Here is a 17,965-nt window from a genome sequence, read left to right as displayed (position 1 = left end):
GGACATGACAGCGACTGAGGAGAAATTCTGACCACGTATAAAGGGGCATCCCTCAGCTTAGTGTCTTTGCAAAACAGACAGGACTTTGGTTTTAAGGTCCCAGTCAAGGAACCCCACACACAGTAAAACTGCATTGCATTCAATTTGTCTATCTTGGAAGGACAAATTCACCCTGCTAGGATTTAAGCTTATGGTTCCAGGGAATCTAGATGCTTTGAACCTGCAGCATGGAACTCTCAGCTTTCCCATTGATGGAGAAAAATGCACTGGGATAGTCAGAAGTCAGCACAGATAAGAGCTAAGGAAATATGCCAATAGGGACTAACATGAATGATTCTTTCATGCAACATGGGAGGCAAGCAGCACCTCTTGAAGGCCTGAAGAAAATTTGTCAAATTAAGCAATAGCACTATGGCCCATTCTTTACAATTCCTCCAGGCCTGCTACTAAAGCTGCAGCAACAGGAATTAGCTGCTAGGGCCCAGGAGCTGTTTTTACCTCCATACTAGTTTGTTAGTTTTATTTTTTTAAAAGTCCCTGAAGTGAGGGGGCTGAAGTAAAAAGAGGGCACTATGAAAAACATTTTGAGGAACCCCTCCCAAAAAACCCAACCAACCAACCAAAAAAACCCTCGGTAAAATCCTGGCTCCACTGAGGTCAATGGCAAAAGTCCCACTGACTTAAATGAGGCCATGATTTCATCCACAGTGCTCAAAACTGGCATTCAAGCCCCTACAGCACCCACACCAACATGCTCAAAGTGCCCTGGCTATGTGCTGGGGACTGAAAGGGCAAGATGAATGTGGTGGGTTTTTCTTTCTAGATGGGCAAGTGGAATTCCTGTTCTGAAGCAGCAAAAACCTCAAGTCAGATTCAACCAGAAAAAGGACAATTCCTGTTTTAAAGAAGCCAAAATGGCAAAGCTGGCACCGGAATGGCTCCCCAGCTCCTTGTGAATATGGAACAGCAGGAGACTATGGGGAGCACACGTTTGTTAGAGGTATTGGCCACACCAGGGCTCTTTGGCACAATCTTTGTTCTGACAGACTATACAAGGAGCAACTAAGTGTAAATGGTTGCTCCTAGCCAGTTTTCTGACCACGGGCTGAGAAGTTTTATCTAAGAATGTGTGGTCTGTAGCATGGTTTAGCTATCACAGACGTCAGGAAAAGTTATTGTCTGGACTGGCCACTGTGTTAGTAGCAAATGTGATTAAAGAGGACAGTAGCCAACACAGTTTCAACCACAGTGTAGGCAAGGCCTTTGATTCTCAATTTTGGTTTTTCAAGGCTCATAAGGAGTGCTCTCAATTTGAGGGTTGGAATGGAGAAAGGTGGTTAAACTAGGTCATGCAAGATGTCTGAAAAACACGTTAACTTTAGGTTTCAGGGAATGTAACCCAGGTAATGTAAACATAAAGACATTGATCCAGACCTGCAGTCTTCCAGGAACACAAGCAGCAGAGAATGAAAAGAAGGTCACTTCCCCAAAGCTGTTCCTAGAAGTCAAACTGTCTTTGTTTGGCAGAATACGGAGGATGTCACTCACCAGCTGTCGCTGTTTTGGTGGAAGGGCAGGGGGTGGTGCCAGCTCTTGCGACGAGTCTGTGCTGCTGAATGAGTCGTTGAACCCATAGACTTCCATGAGGTGCTTGTTTTTCTGCTGGTAGATGTGTTCGTTCTGAGGTGTCTGGTAGAACATGGATGGCTGCGGCTCTGAGTAGTCTTCCATAAACTGCAAATATGCCAGCACTGTAATACAAATCAGGACCATACTCATTGCTGTTGACCAGTCCACTACAGCCTTTTCAGTAACAGAGGTAACAAGTGGGCAGGATCCTTCCCCCATAAAAAAAAGCAAAACCAAAATACAAATGGACACACTGAACCCGTTATTGGACTTTGCTTCAAGAGGGTGAACAGAGCCAGTTCGTCAGGTTTCCCCATACTAGGCCACATCCACACTATGGGGGCAACATGGCTACAGTGCCTTAGCTCTGAGGTTGTAAGCCTGTAGTGTAGATGTAGATTACAAGCAATGAAGGGGTTTTTCTATCCCTGTAGTAACTTCATCTCCTCAGGCAATGGTAGCTAGGTTGACAGAAGCATTCTGGGGCTCGGGAATGTGAATTTTTAAGCACAGACCAGGCCGAGTACAGTGATCTGTTCACACTGGCTGAAAGCAGCTGCAAACATCATCATACCTCATGAGAGGGCATCAGTTCGCACTTCATTAGGATTCACCGGAGGGCCAGCCAATCCAATTGTCTTATCGGCTGTCTCCCTTAAAGCTGCCCAAGGCCCAGTTTTGAGTTTGCTTCTAAGCAACCATGCTCCAAAAAGTTGCGTTAGTCTAACGCTAACCTGTGCCAACTGGCGCCAAATCTCGGGCCAATGGCTATAAATATTTCTAGAACATGGAGACTTAGGTCTTTGTCTATACGGTTATCAGGTGCTATCACCACAAAACAAGCTACCTTGAGATTCAGAATTATACAGAGGAAAGGGGAACCAGACAGCCTGATAACTGGAAAAGAGGATTTAGATAACAGGGTCTGGACTACTACATGAACTTGCCAAGCAAAGCTAGCTGGTGAGAGACTGGTGTTTTACTCACATTCATTTTTTTATTTTGGGCCTTTTCAATGCCACTGGCAGGTATCAAGTAAAGTATTTTGGATATTTATTATGGGGCATGATTTCAAGTGAGATGATTATCCACTATCACTTTCTTCCCTAGAATTTCCTCCAAAGTGAAGTACGTCTTCAAAGGACAACGTCCACTTGCAGCATCAAATAAGAAATATTTTCACAAATTGGTTTTTCAATTCAGTAAAAATATTTTATTTGGGCTCAGATGATTCCAACATTGCAGCACTGTGCTGCTGAATGACAAACAGACAGCGAAACCAAGTAGAAATCAAACCAGCTAACAAGGCAGTTTTTGCCTTCCCAGTTGAGTGAAGTGCAAGAAGTTAAAAAAAAAACCTGCGTAAACAGTGAAAAGTAAATTGGATTTTAAAAAATTCCTTCAGGTTGAATAATCCGAGGTACTTTTAGAAGCAGGAAGTGACATTTTGTTTAAAACAAATCTTTTTAACCTTTCAGTGTCCCTGATCACTGTCCCTTTCATCCTGCCACCCTCAATACTACCACTGCCTCTACAAATCATAGCTGTCCACAGTCACTCACACACAGCACATGGCTCCCGTGCTTTCCACCAGACAAAGCAGCATGTCCACAGCACCCATCCTCAAACCTCTCAACTGACTCTCCTCCCTTTGCTGGATGGAATTTAAAATTGCTTCACTTTGAATTAGGGTGACCAGACAGCAAGTGTGAAAAATCAGGACAGGAGGTGGCAGATAATAGGATCCCATATAAGAAAAAGACCCAAAAATTGGGACTGTGCCTATAAAATCAGGACATCTGGTCACCCTATTTTGAATAGACATGATGGCCTTCCTCATGGACTTGTCTCTTCAAACTCATCCAGCATGTCTTCTCCCAGGCTACTGCCAGCGCTAGCGGGAAAGCCTTCTCATTTAGAACTCCAGCCATCTGGAACAGGGTCTTTCCACTTCACTGAGTCATCTCAAATTTCTGCTGTAAACCTCTCTCCCCCACCCCTTTCCTAAACATCTCAGTGTGTCTCTAATTCTGCAACAGAATCCAAATGCTGTAAAGCATTTTTGGATTGCAGCTTGTAGGGAAGGTGCTAGACATAGTAAGGCCCCACTCCCACAACAGGATCCTCATGAGTGGACCTTTGTACCTACGGAGTGCCTCACTGAAGTCAGTGGGACTCAGTACAGGCACAAGGTCTATCTGTGCACTTCTGATTGCAGGACTAGGGCCTTAGTTGTATTTTACTGTACAGGCAAGACACCCACTTTTCCAACTGCTACAAAAAACTAGGATGATTAAGGATGGAAAATAACTTTGCAAAATCTGAGGAGAGGAGCGGAGGGCAGAGTAGAGAGCACAGCACCATTCAAGCACTTTAAAAAGGCTGATCAGCATCTTTTTCAGAACCACCTTGTTATTCACAAAAGTGTTCTACTTATTATTAGTGACATATTATTTTTCCCTCATGTAAGTTTTTAAGTCTAATCATTAAGTGGTAAACATTCAGCCTTTGCTGGTGCTCCAGCTGCAACAAACCAATGTCAGTAATAAAAGCTTTATGAGCAGTCATCAGAATGCAACATGAACCCTTTATGCAAAACGCAGAGGCCAGATCCCACCACATGAGGTCTGCAACCCAAAAGTGCAGCACTATGTGCTGCTCCAGCCAATGGCAATCTACAAGCTGTCCAATTTCAAAGAGGATGCAGCCTCATATAAGTGTCAGTAGGAAAGACCGCTCGGCACTTGGCGCCTACACCTTTTTTTGAGACTTCCTCTGATATTTTTAAACTTTGCTTAGAAGAGGAGACTAACAGCTGTCCAAAAAGTACAGCTCTAACTAACTAAATAAAAAGGAGCTATGGCAGCCAAAGTGCAGAAAAACACTATGCAGCACAACTCTGTTGCTACACCTCAATCTTGAGCAGTAACACCTGATACTATTCCAGTCGTAAGACCCCACACAGTTCTGTCAATGTTCATCACACTGCTGTCCTGCAGCATCCCTTCAGATCCCATGCAACTCTGCCTGGGCCCCTCAATCTCAATCTTCAGTACCTTTCCTGGGCGCCTAACACAGCTCTACCAAAGAGCCTCACCACCTTTGCTGTTTCAGACTTTGTCCTTCCCAAAGCCAGGAGCGATCAGTGTACTGAAGTGTGTGTCTCTCTGTGGGGATATGTTTGTATTTTTACTGGTGTGGATAAATGACCATTAGGGTTAGGGCTGAGACCACCAAATTTATTCCACTGGTGATGTCATTTGTATTTGAACATAACTCTCTAAAGGTGAAAAGTGAGAGGATTAAGGCACTGATCCACCAAGGTCCTCTTATTTTACATCACTGCCATGTGTGTTTCCAAATACCAGCAAGTCTCAGCAGACCCAGCTATTCCCTTCATTGTGTATATACAGCGAAATGCACACTCAGTGCACCATGAAGCCATAGGACATACAAAAATTACAGTTTATGATGCATCCGTATAGAACACCTATCCCTCACTATGCCTCTCCTGGGTGGAGGAATAGAGGCCAACAGGCTGAGACCGAATGGCATATTCTGGGATGGGAGAGAAGCCAATGAGTCAGAGCCTGGACTTGGTGATCTCAACATTACATAGCCAACATTGCCATGTTCACACTAAGCCTTAATAAGGATTCAGCTACAAAACCATTTAACGTGCTACATTTAGCATACAGAGCTGAAGTACCAGCTAATACCAAAGGATCTACCAGGTTTAAAGGCTCCATTACAGCAGTAATGAGAAGTGCTGGTGAAAAAGGTGACACATTAGCTTCTTGTGGAAAATTAAATTACAGTCCATGCATTAACTCAAGGCAGAGCATCTGAATGCAGTTGGCAGCCTTAACTTAATCTGTAAGGGAATAATGAAGAGCTCTTTTATCTCGGCTGTTTATGGCACTAATGTTCCCCATTGTCATGGCAGCTACTGCTCCCCTTGTTAGAACCAGTGCAGGGAAGGTGAGAGCGTCTCTGCTTCTACTCTGACTTCATCTACAATTTTAGGTTAAGAAAAAACCATATGAAATAGTGAAATACAATCCCTGAATTCAACGTTGCAGGGAGGGACAGGGGGACAGAACACAAATTAAAGGGGCACATTGGCTCTTTAAAGGCCTCTGATCTTTAGCAGAAGGTTGAGAAAATGGAAACATTCCTGAGATTGCTCTTTGCATAGGCTCCCACCCATCTCCTGCCCTCCCCTCTGTGCTGCAGGTTTTAATGAGGCAGACATTCAAAAAGCAGATGGGGAAATTAGGTCACTGGCTCAAAGCAAACTGCACATCATGCAGTTTATTCCATACACCAAAGGGTGGAACAGGGGCTGCAGCCTCCTCAATGAACAGCAGACATGTAAAGACAAAGTCTGAGGAAGTACATCTGGAGAAAAGGCAGGAGTGAGAGACATAATATGAAGCATCTCCCTTCGCCCAGCTTATGTCAACCCAAAATCTAGAGAGAGAACACTTGAAAAGTCAGACTGTGGCTGGTATCATCTTATTGGGACCAAGAATGTGCAGTGGTCCTCTTACTTTCTGCTCTGAGTAGAAATCCCCCATCTACACAGTGTAGAATGCTCTCACTGTCAAAGGAATGAAATCTCTTTGGGCAACCTAGTAAGTTGTTGCACTCCACATGGTAACTGCCTCCTAGACAAATTGACAGACCCTGCTAGCTTTTCGCACCAGAGAGCCATCAGTATTTTGGTGTTGGCCTCTGGCCTGCTGCCACCAGGCTGACATGATCTCTTCTTGGGCTCCATTCTCAAAAACACAACTGTGTACTAGCGATGGAGGCTTGCAGTTGCTGGCACCGGAAACAGCATGAGGCTGTGAGGACAGAAGGCCAATCAGGCTTAGATGCAGTGGCAGCTGACATCTAGTCAAGGAACAGGAAAAAGGCAAGAAAAAGCCAGGATGCAGGTGCCTGATGGATTGTGTGAAGGAACTGGAGGACTAGCAGCTCCTGATGTTGTGTTATGGCGCTAACCTGCACCTAACACTTTGGATGGGTTGTATTAGCAGTTGATGAGATAAATTTGGTGAAGGCTCTGCCCTGTATTTGTAGTCATGTCAGCCAACTCAGGTTACTGCCACTACTGGACACAAGTGATGGTTTGTGTGTGTGGACGGGGTTGAGTTAATGGAAACACTCAAGCTACACCTCATATTGACCCAGTAGTAAAGACAAGCTCAAAGAATCTTTGCCACTACCTCTGGGGATGACACCTGCTTTTCAAATAGTTTATATCATCCTGGATATGAGCAGCAACTGTCCTCAGCATATCTACATCAATTAGAAACCAGCTGCTCAGATGGCACCATTCTGCACTTACTTCCCACTGACAGGGGGAGAAAAAGGGGTGAAGATAAAAAGAAAAATGAACAAATGACTCATCTCCAGATTCTAAGCTGTTTGGGGGCAGGATCCTGTTTTAGACTATGAGCTCTTTGTGGTTAAAATTGTTCTATATTCGTGTCTTGTACAGAATGAGAACATTGCGAGCTCTTAATAATAGTCTAGAACAGTTCACCACTAGCACAGTAACATGTACTCTTACAGCACGAAATGAATAATAATTCAGGTCAGACTGAAAAGGCAGATCTCTTACCCTGTCGGTGTTAGACAGAAGGCTGCTGTTTGAAGTCTCTCTGGGCACAGCTCACAGCAATACATATGGGGTTAATTTAGACAGGATTTTCTGTACATTATTAATTAAAAGTCCACCTTTGTCTTTATTGTAACATTTCCTGCCAATAAATAAGTTGCCTGAAGATGACCCAGAACAGTGAGACCACAATGAAGTTGCAGCTGTGACAGCTCTAGATCTTTTTAACAAATGCAGGTATTGTCAGTACCCCAGGAGTGTGTCATGCACTCTCAATGTATGTAATTATATTAGGATATCTGCATGCATCAGTTCATTGTAAGATAGAGCAGGTAGGCTAAGAGGGAGTGGTGGTGCTACCATAAAATCTTATTTCTGGCAATGCTTTACAGAAATGTGTTATGAACAACAATAAGGAAAAGTGGAGACACAATAAGGAAAAGTAACAACCACAGAACTGTAGCATGCTTACATGCAGGGTATGGACTATATATAGCAATCTCTCAGTGTCACATGAATACAATTAAGGTGTCTGTTGCAATGTATGAAGTCAGGTTACACCCCAAATACTTCAGCTAGCTTTGCACCAAGGATGTCTTAACAACAGACTACATGCTGGATAACAACATCTCCCCTCCTAACAATACAATCTAATCAATGCTTCAGAGCCTTCTGATATCTTCAGATTACAGAAGGCAGCTAATTCTAAAAGCCCAGTTAAACATCAAAGACGACTCACTTGCAGGCCTTGTTACTGGGGTTAACAGTGCACACAAGCAGTAAAGAAAAGATAGCTGTTTAAATTGTTTTTAAGTAACTCTCCTTGACTTCATAGGATAACAGAAAAGAATGAAGATAGGCTTAGAGAGCCAGGCAAATAGCCCAAGCCACTCTTTTCATTATGAATGGGGTCACCAAATTGCCTTTAGCCCAAACATCTCCAGTCACGCACCTCCCAAGTACAGTCACGCAGGTGCCCATAGAGTGTTGAGTCTTTGCCCCCATGCACCAGCGTACAAGGAATGAATCTGGGCTTGGATGAAGCCCTTACTAAAAAGAAGAGTCAATATATAGAGATGAGCGGTGTGCCAGATCCTATGACCAGCAATGAGGATTTGCACCAGTTCAGTTAGTGCTGCACACAAGCCATATGGCTGTTACCACTAAATCATTTGGGATAGCTTCAGTTATTGACTCTGACTCTAAGTAACGTACTAGCCTGTATTCCCTTTGTGATGTCTACAAGCCAGCACTGTAGCTCCCTGCTACTCACTCTAGGTACCTTTAAACATTTTGCCTTACCTTGCTCACAAGAGACAGATACATCTCTAACCCGATATAAAGAGACCCGATATAACATGAATTCGGATATAACACTGTTGGGTCTAAACTTTTGGTAAACTTTGGGGAGCCAAAACACACCCAGACTGACTGTCTCTGCATAATCCTTCCTGAACCCTTTTAAACAAAGCACTGACCTGCAAACTACTCATGACACCCCCTTTCCCTAGTAGCCATTAGCCTTTATCTCTATGCATTTACTTGTTAACTTGCTTTTCCTGTAAAATCTTGATTAATTATGCATAACCATTATCTTTTGTTAATCACTTTGTTTACTTCTGTGTATAAATATTGATGCTCACCCCTAATAAAGGGGCCACACTTAATCTAAAGCTTTTTAGAGCTAAGGATAGTGTGAGCCCGTTGATCAACGCATTGGTGTCTGGTCTCTGACAGAATTGTGTGCCCCATACCAACTCCGCACGAACTCGGGTGCTGGAGAGGTGAGTGAGGACTTGCTTTATTACCTAACAATTTGGGGGCTCGTCCGGGATTCCTTCTGGTGCGGTACCTCTGTCCAGTGGTCAGACCACTCATATATGAATTGGCAAGGCGCCACAGGAGATTTCTCCCAGCCAATTCAATATTGAGGGGTCGTGTATTGGACAGCAGGGTAAACGCCAGTTGGAGGGCTCCTGTCAGACACCATGGGTCAAGGGACTAGCGTGCCTCTTGAGAGTCCGTTGGGGATTGTAAATAAGTTATGGAATGAAGGGAAACTCCCAGTACAGACAGGAATGTCTAGGAAGAAGTTGTACACACTATGTGTAAGGAATTGGACTGGGTATACCGCGGTATTGGCCGACCCGGAGATGAGGTGGCCTTCGTATGGCTCTTTCGAACAGGCTGCCTTAAGAGGAGTAAAGAGCCAGATCGAAAAAGACCATCCGGGACAGTTATGTTACTAGTTTTGTTGGGACACAGCAGCAGAGCTGTGGAAATCTTTAAAAATTATGGCAGTCAGGTACTCTCCCGAGAGTGAACCCCCTCCAGGTTATTTCGATGAAGGGTGTAGACCACGGCGTGTTTTGACTCGTCAGCTGGTCCCCTCTGCACCTGCCCCTATTCCTCCGCAGGGGGACTCTCTCCATGTAGCAGAGGGGAATCTGCAGAATCCCAGACTGGAATTTCTGCAGACGGATGAGGAGGAAATGGAGGGGCAAACCTCGGGAGGAGTAGTTACTAGGCTAATGTCCAAACAGATACAGCAGGGTGCATGCCCCCCCCCCCCGAGGATAGCCCAGAGGATGTCCCCGTCAAATCTCTTGCGAGTAATAAAAGTATAGTTAGAGAGATGCCTTTACAGGTGCACCACCAGCTCAGCCCATTCCCCAGGCCTGGATCAACTACGGGAAACAGCAGCAGCCGCAGCAAACTCAGCCTCCTCAATGACGGTACCCCGGGGGCGAAGACAAACAATGTGATGGTCTTATTTCCTTAATGTCTTTAGCCGGCTCCTTTCTCACTTTCTCCCCTCCCAGCAAAGAGCCTCGTTTAACCCTTTCAGTCCAGGGACTGCCTGTCTCTTTCCTCATTGATACTGGGGCTACTTTCTCTCTTTTAAATCATGCCCCCTCTCCCTGGCTATCCTCTGAGGTTAAAACTGCGACTGGGGTGGAGGGCAACCCACAGTCTCTGGGACTCACTTTGCCTTTGAATGTTATTTATGCTGATAAATGTTTTCCTCACCGTTTCTTTTTTCCCCAGCTTGTCCGATCCCTTTGATGGGCCGGGATTTACTCTGTAAGCTTAAAGCTACTTTAACCTGCACTCCTGAAGGGGTAGGATTATTAATGACAGTGTTAGGAGATTCGGCCCCTACTCAGGGTAATTGGAAAACACCCCCCTCTCTCTCCCCTGACCTCACTGACTTGCCTTCAACCCTCTGGGGAATTTCTGACACTGATGTTGGCCTGCTCCTTTCGGCAGAGCCCGTAAGGATTCAGGTGAAGCCTTCCTTAACCCCCCCGTCAGTCCCTCAATACCCCCTGTCGCTGGAAGCCCCGGAGAGCATCCGCCCCATTATCGAGGGATTCATTGCACAAAAGCTAGTCCGCCCTCAGCGCACTCCCTGTAACACCCCTATACTGCCTGTCAAAAAGCCTCCTAAAAAGGACGGAGACCCTGTGTTGGCGCTTTGTACAGGATCTACGAGTTGTTAATCAGTATGTGGTCCCTCTTCATGCAGTAGTTCCTGACCCAGCTACTATCATCAGCCAAATCCCCTGGGATGCTGAGTGGTTCACTGTTATTGACTTAAAATCAGCTTTTTTCAGCATTCCTGTGCACCCAGACTCTCAGTATCTCTTTGGTTTCACCTGGGAGGGACAAAGTTATGTCTGGCAACGACTTCCTCAAGGCTACAGAGACAGCCCCACGATTTTCAGCCAGTGCCTCCGCCACGACTTGGAAGGTTTCACCAGTCCGCAGGGATCCACATTGGTCCTATACGTAGATGACATCCTATTAGGTAATCGCAAAAAAGCTGCCCTCCGCATCGATGGTAAGGCACTTTTATTATACCTACACACCAGAGGCCACAAGGTAAACCCTAAAAAGATTCAGTGGGTCTCACAAAAGGTCCGATATCTGGGCTTCCTGTTAACCCCAGAGGGAAGACAGATGAACCCAGCCCGCATAAAGACTATTCAAAACTGCCCTCTACCGAACACCAAGAAACAACTTTGAGGTTTCTTAAAATTAATTGGCTTCTGTCGCCCCTGGTTGCCGTCCTGCGGGGAGTTAAGCAAACCGCTCCACCGACTCACTGCTAACCTTGCTCCTGACCCTTTGCAGTGGTCCCCGAACACTATTCAAGCCTTTCAGTTACTCAAGGACAGTGTGGCCTCCTCCATGTCTCTCCGCCCCCCCAATTACAGCAAACCCTTTCACCTTTTTGTCCACGAGAGGGGCGGAATTGCTAGTGGTGTCCTTACCCAGCTGAGCGGGCCCCACCATTTCCCGCTTGCTTTTTACTCTCAGCAAATCGACCCTGTCGCTCAGGGAACCCCATCCTGCACCCGGACTCTGGCAGCAGCTGCCCTGCTGATCACAAAGGCAAAGAGCCTAACCCTGGGTCATTTTACCACGGTTTGGACCTCTCATGCCTTGTCAGCCCTTCTGCGTAGGGGCACAACCCAAGTCTTTTCGGCCCATCGTCAGCAACAGCTAGAGGCCGAACTCTTAGAAGACACTAACCTAATTTTTGAAAGGTGTGGACCCCTTAATCCAGCTACCTTGCTTCCTGACCTGCCAGTCCTCCAGGATCAGCACGACTGTGTGGAAGTAGTTTACAGCATCTTACAGATAAGAGACAACCTGTTTGACGTGCCACTGGACAACCCCGATTGCATCCTCTTCTCGGACGAAAGCTCCTATGTTGATGGCAAGCGTTTCACTGGTTATGCTGTCACCTCTGAATGGGACATTCAAGAGGCCGCCTCACTGCCAGGCAACTGGGGAGCCCAAGCCGCTGAACTCTATGCCCTGGCCCGAGCTTGCCAGTTGGCCGCTGGTAAGACCGTTACCATTTTTACTAATAGCAAATATGCTTTTGAAGTTGTGCATTGTCATATCCACCTCTGGAAGTTTCAAGGTTTCCAGACAGCTGCCGGTAAACCCATTCAGCACCTCCCCCTCATCCACAAGCTTTTGGACGCCCTCCAAAAACCCTATGTCCTGGCTGTAGTTCACTGCCGGGCCCATACTAAAGATAGTAGCCCCGTTACCCGTGGGAATGCCCTGGCTGACGCCTTCGCTAAGAAGGCTGCCACCTTACCTTTAGCCATGCCCACATTGGCTATTGCAGCCTCCTCCTTTACTCCACCGCACCCCGTACCAGTACCCGCTACTGAACTACAATCGTGGGAGAGCCTCGGGGCCACTCTGGTCAAAGGGACCTGGCTTATGCCAGATGGCCAAGCCTGCCTCCCTCGCTCCACATACCCCGTGGCAGTTCGCTGGCACCATGAGAAAGGGGGTCACTACGGCACGCACGCCCTCGTGAACACCATCGCTCGCTTTTGGTATGCTCCAGGCATTCAACCCTATTGCCTATCAATAGTGAAAGCATGCAGCACATGTCAGCGTAATGGACCTGCTCCACCTCTTAACAAAATCAAGGGTGGAAAACCTCCGCCTGCTGCTCCATTTCAACATCTTCAAATTAACTTTGCAGATATGCCAAAGGCTTTTGGAAAAAAGCACCTCCTTGTTTTGGTTTGCCCTCTGACTTCCTGGGTCGAAGCTTTTCCTACAGCTAATTGTACTGCTGCCACAGTGGCGAAAATTCTCCTTAAAGACATTGTACCCCGTTTTGGCATCCCTCTTGTGCTCGACTCAGATCGCGGACCTCACTTTACTGGTCATGTCCTTGGCCGTTTAAAACAAGGACTGGGCATTTCACACTCCTTTCATACACCTTACCACCCCCAGTCTAGCGGGAAAGTTAAGCGTATAAATAGGGAACTTAAGTTTACATTGGCTAAATACTGTCAGGAAACAGGATTAAAGTGGCCTCAGGTACTTCCCTTGGTCCTGTTTCACCTTCGTACTCGCCCAACCCGCGCATTGGAATTATCCCCCTTTGAACTGCTCTATGAACACCCCCCCTTTCAAAGGCGGGGCGCTACCACGTGCTGATGTTTCACTATTGGGAGGGGATCATTTAACCGCGTGTCAGTTTCTCTCCCTACAGGCTCGCCTCCGTACCCTTTGGAAAGCCTCGCAGTTTTCCCAGACCGTGCCGCTGGAGGAACAGATCCACCCGTTCCAACCAGGGGACTTCGTCTGGGCCAAAAAGTTCGTTCGTGACAACACCCTCCAGCCAAGGTTTACTGGACCCCACCAGGTTCTTTTGACAACCCAGACTGCAGTGTTCCTGGAAGGACGCAAATCTTGGATCCACCACTCCCACGTCAAGCCAGCCGTAGTGGACCACAGTGACGGACCAGCAGCTCTTGTCACCACTAAGGACACTGCCTTCGACCAGTGAACCAGCTTACCTCTCTCAGACATTAGACTTAAATTGACTCGAAAAAAATGAGAGGACCCTTTATTCTGACAACTGTATGTTTTTTTTATGCTTTTTTAGTTTATTTTCTGCTTATAAAGAATGCTGTGTTTTTGTAAATGACACCTACTCTAACACTTTTCAACGTACCAAACACCTAAGGGAAATGGCTAAAAACTACTCCTCTGGCCAGCCACCTTATAATTGGTGGGGAGCCTTATGAAATTGGCTGCCCGGATTTGGGTGGGTTAAAAAAAAACTCTTGGTGGGTGTTGTTGGGGCCATAGTAGTCCTTATAATACTGTGTTGCTGTATTCAGTGTGTCCCCTCCCTCATAAACTCATGTAAGTCAGTTTATTCTTTTCCCACTTCAGCTAAAAGCCTTACTCTCTTCAAATTGGCCCAGGCTAAAATTGCCAAGCGGCCCTTGAGATCTTGAAATAGGGTGTAGCTTTTTGATTAATAGTTATCTCAAAGCTACAAATGGAGGAATGTTGGGTCTAAACTTTTGGTAAACTTTGGGGAGCCAAAACACACCCAGACTGACTGTCTCTGCATAATCCTTCCTGAACCCTTTTAAACAAAGCACTGACCTGCAAACTACTCATGACACCCCCTTTCCCTAGTAGCCATTAGCCTTTATCTCTATGCATTTACTTGTTAACTTGCTTTTCCTGTAAAATCTTGATTAATTATGCATAACCATTATCTTTTGTTAATCACTTTGTTTACTTCTGTGTATAAATATTGATGCTCACCCCTAATAAAGGGGCCACACTTAATCTAAAGCTTTTTAGAGCTAAGGATAGTGTGAGCCCGTTGATCAACGCATTGGTGTCTGGTCTCTGACAGAATTGTGTGCCCCATACCAACTCCGCACGAACTCGGGTGCTGGAGAGGTGAGTGAGGACTTGCTTTATTACCTAACAATACGGTGAAGCAGTGCTCTGGGGGGGCAGGGCTGCACCACTGTTGGCTAAGAGAAAGACAACGGCGCTTGGCAGCACAGTTCAGCTAACAACTCCCAGTGCGCAAGCCAACAACCATCCGCCCCCAGTGAGCGAACAGAGGCGCGGGCAGGTACAGGACCCATCAGCCAGCCCGAGATGGTCGGGAGTGGAGTCTTCTAGGTAACAGCCTATCAGCCCCCCGTGGCAAGGCGCCTGCACACACAAGCGGACCCGTCTCTACCTGCACAGAGCTCGTTATTTTGCCACCACGTTGAAGAAGCTTCCGGAGCAGCCACCTGCAGGGCCAGCCTCACCTGGCTCCCGCATCTCCTGGTGATCCGGGGACCAGCAAAAGGGTACAGTCGGAGAGACGTGGGAGCTGCCGGCGCAGCGCCCAGCCCGAGCCTTGCCCCACCCCACAGGGCCCAGTTCCCCGTCGAGGAGTCAGGCTGCACGGTCCCCGCTGCCCACATAGCAAAGGCTGCGGCCAGCCGGCGCAGCCATCAGGAGGGAGGCAGAACCAAGGAGCCACCTCACCCAGCTTGGAGGGGAGAGAGGACAGAGACCGAGTGCTTGCGTGGGGGGATCGCCAGACGCAGGAAAACAGGACTTCCCTGTTCCCTGCTTAGAGCAAGATTGCAGCAAACAGCCCGAGGGTAGCTGCTGTGTAACTTAGACCTGCTGTGGTCACAGCTGCCGCCATGCTGGCCCCTCAGCCTAGAGTAGGGGTTGTAAGAGCTCTGAAAACTAGCTGGGGACCAGACAGCTGGGGATTGGTGTTTGTCAATCGAAGGCCAAAGCAAGTTTGATATAACATGGTTTCACCTATAACGAGGTAAGATTTTTTGGTTCCCAAGGACAACGTTCTATCGGGGTAGAGGTGTACATGTTATTGTCTATATCACATATTATATGCGGATAGTGTACCTAACTACCGCAATAAACTGGTCTCTAAGGATTGGGCCCAGGTCAGGTTCTACACTCAGAGTGCAAGCAGTACAGGTTGCAAGTGTGGCCTGGACAATTTGGGCACTGTCCTTACCAGTGGAGATGCTGCTTTTTGATGATGAACTTTTGTTTTTTTAATATGGTCATGTAAGAAAGGAATCGGCTGAGGTTTGATATAATAGTGACCAGCTAAGCAAGCCAGGCAAGTTTCAAACCCAGCCTCTTCCCACGAGAAGACTGCAAACGACAAACCTAGGTCACAGCCAGCTTGGCATTTTTCAAATCTCCTCTTGGCTGGGCTGTGAGTCACATTATAAAATACAGCTGATGCTGAATGATGAGACCGTGCACACAATCTATTTAAATGAAGAACTGGAAAGCTAGCCCGTGGCTGATCACTTGCTGGATCTTATCACACATTTCAGTGCTCAGTTCATTCCCTGATGAATCAGTATAGCTGCTCCCTTTCAATGGGACCCCCATGTTTTAAGCAAGGGATCTACTGTTTTGTGAAAATTAAGGTAATCAGAATATGGTCATGACCTCTAGTTCTCAGAGCCACTGCTTGAGGAGCTGAGTTTGCTTAACGATGGAAAGACCTGGCATTCACGCCGTGCTCATTTTAACAATGTATCATCTTATGCTTAAAATGAAGACGGTAACCCAGACAAAATGGCAGCATTGGACACCATCATGACAGGCTACTCCTGTGCTGCCATGCCGGTGATCACAATCTGGATGCTAAACTGCTGGGCTGGCAGCGCTCAGCCTTAACTGGGGAGAAGGACCAGGAAAGAACCCCTCTCTCTGGGCTCTTGGAGATAGTCCAGCCCTCCTGTGTGGTGAGAAAGCGGCCATAACAACTTTGAGGTGATCCAAAAGACAGGGCCACTCTGGCTTGAGACTGGTATGGAAAGAGAAAGAAACCATCCTTAAAGGCAGTGCCAAGCTGTCAAATCTAACTGCTGCTCTCTGGTTCCCCTGTGATGAGTCTACAACTAAAACTTACATTGGCATAGCTCTGCTGGTCAGGGGTGTGAAAAAAACCACCTCCCGACACAGCTGTGCTGACAAAGCCCTGAGTGGAGACACATCGATGCTGACAGAAGAGCACTGCAGTCGATACAGCTAACGTTGTTCAGGAGGTAGTGTTCCCACAGTGGCAGAACAACTCCTCCTGTTGGTATAGGCAAGGTCTACACTAGGGGGCCATGCCAGAATATGCGCTGTAGTGTAGATAGCCTAGGACAGAGTTAGAGCCTTTCACTCCTAAGGCTGGTCTACACTGAAAAGTTACATCAGCACAGCTGTCTCTCTCAGTGGTGTGAAAAATCCACATCCCTAAGAGATGTTGTTAAGACGACCTAAACCCTGGTGTGGATAGTGGTCAGTTGACAGGAGAATTCATCTGTCGATCTAGCTAGCGCCTTTTGGGGAGGTGGATTAACTACCGCGATGAAAGAACCCCTCCCGTCACTGAAGTGAGTGTCACACTTAAAATGCTGCAGTGGCACAACTGTGCCACCGTTGTATTTTAAGGGCAGACATAGTCATAGCCCTAGATTTCAGTGGGAGTTAGGTGTGTAGGCACGTTTGAAAAATCCCACAGCTGTTTAAAGATGCAGATTGGCTTCCAAAGTACCTTTAAAAATCTGGCTCTTACTTGCAAAGGATTGGTGCTGCCCACCCATACGTTTTAGATTGACCACTGTGACACCTGGGCCTAAGGGAATAGGGACATTATCAGCTATAGGACACTGGGGAGGTGAAGAATTTGAGGAAGGGAAAGAAAGAGAAATACCAAGGCAGACCCTTGCTTACTGTGTTTGTTTTTCTTCTCTGGCAGAGGAGGGGGGTTCTCTGGGTCACCCTTAGAGTCAGGAGCAGCAAACTCAGTAATGAATTCAACCGGCACTGAAGAATTGCCCTGCTGGAAGGACAAGACAGCAGCAAATGACGTGAAGGGTACTGACGAGAGAGCTCCTGGGTTCTGCATATCATCCTCTGAGATGTTATCATATTGTGAGGGGTGCCTCTCATAGGAGACCCTGCAACCTGCATTATCTGAAGTCTGAGAGGCTGCACTCCTCCTCTTCTTCTCTGGCAAAGCTGGAGGAGTCTCTGTAGACTGTGTTCCTGTCAACGGGCTGCAGTATTGCGGCTGGGGGGAGCTGCCCTGGGGGAGCTGGAAAACATGTCCATGAAATGGGGAGCCACACTCGCCCAAAGACTCTGGCAATGGGCTGAGGATACTTGGCACCTGCTGAGGTATCTGGTCAGCATTAGAGAGGTCCTGTTGCAGGAATTCATAGTCTGGATCATAGTGATCTGTGTACAACAAAGAGGATAAGAACACCATGTGTTAGTCATGCCTAAACTGAGTTACTGTCTATGTGATCCCTGTTCTTCTGTATCCCACCCAGCACTGTCAGTCACCTTTGTGATAACATCTCTTCA

The 17,965-nt window shown here is 46.9% G+C and overlaps 1 protein-coding gene across 9 annotated transcripts in view; it reads right to left on the bottom strand.

The window, feature by feature from the left end:
* The window catches only part of RAPGEF1 (Rap guanine nucleotide exchange factor 1), a 132,111-nt gene that overhangs the window by 40,958 nt on the left and 73,188 nt on the right, over positions 1–17,965 (bottom strand). For all 9 annotated transcript variants that reach the window (XM_050926608.1, XM_050926613.1, XM_050926614.1 and 6 more), the window contains 2 exons: positions 17,330–17,836; positions 1,549–1,751 (listed from right to left, as the gene is read on the bottom strand). In XM_050926608.1, coding sequence (XP_050782565.1) covers positions 1,549–1,751; positions 17,330–17,836 — 710 coding nt within the window. The remainder of the gene's footprint in view (positions 1–1,548; positions 1,752–17,329; positions 17,837–17,965) is intronic.

The sequence above is a fragment of the Gopherus flavomarginatus genome, chromosome 17 (assembly GCF_025201925.1).
Source record: "Gopherus flavomarginatus isolate rGopFla2 chromosome 17, rGopFla2.mat.asm, whole genome shotgun sequence".
Classification (NCBI taxonomy): domain Eukaryota; kingdom Metazoa; phylum Chordata; order Testudines; family Testudinidae; genus Gopherus; species Gopherus flavomarginatus.
Note: the sequence above shows the minus strand (reverse complement) of the source record. Positions and strands in the feature narration are given on the sequence as shown.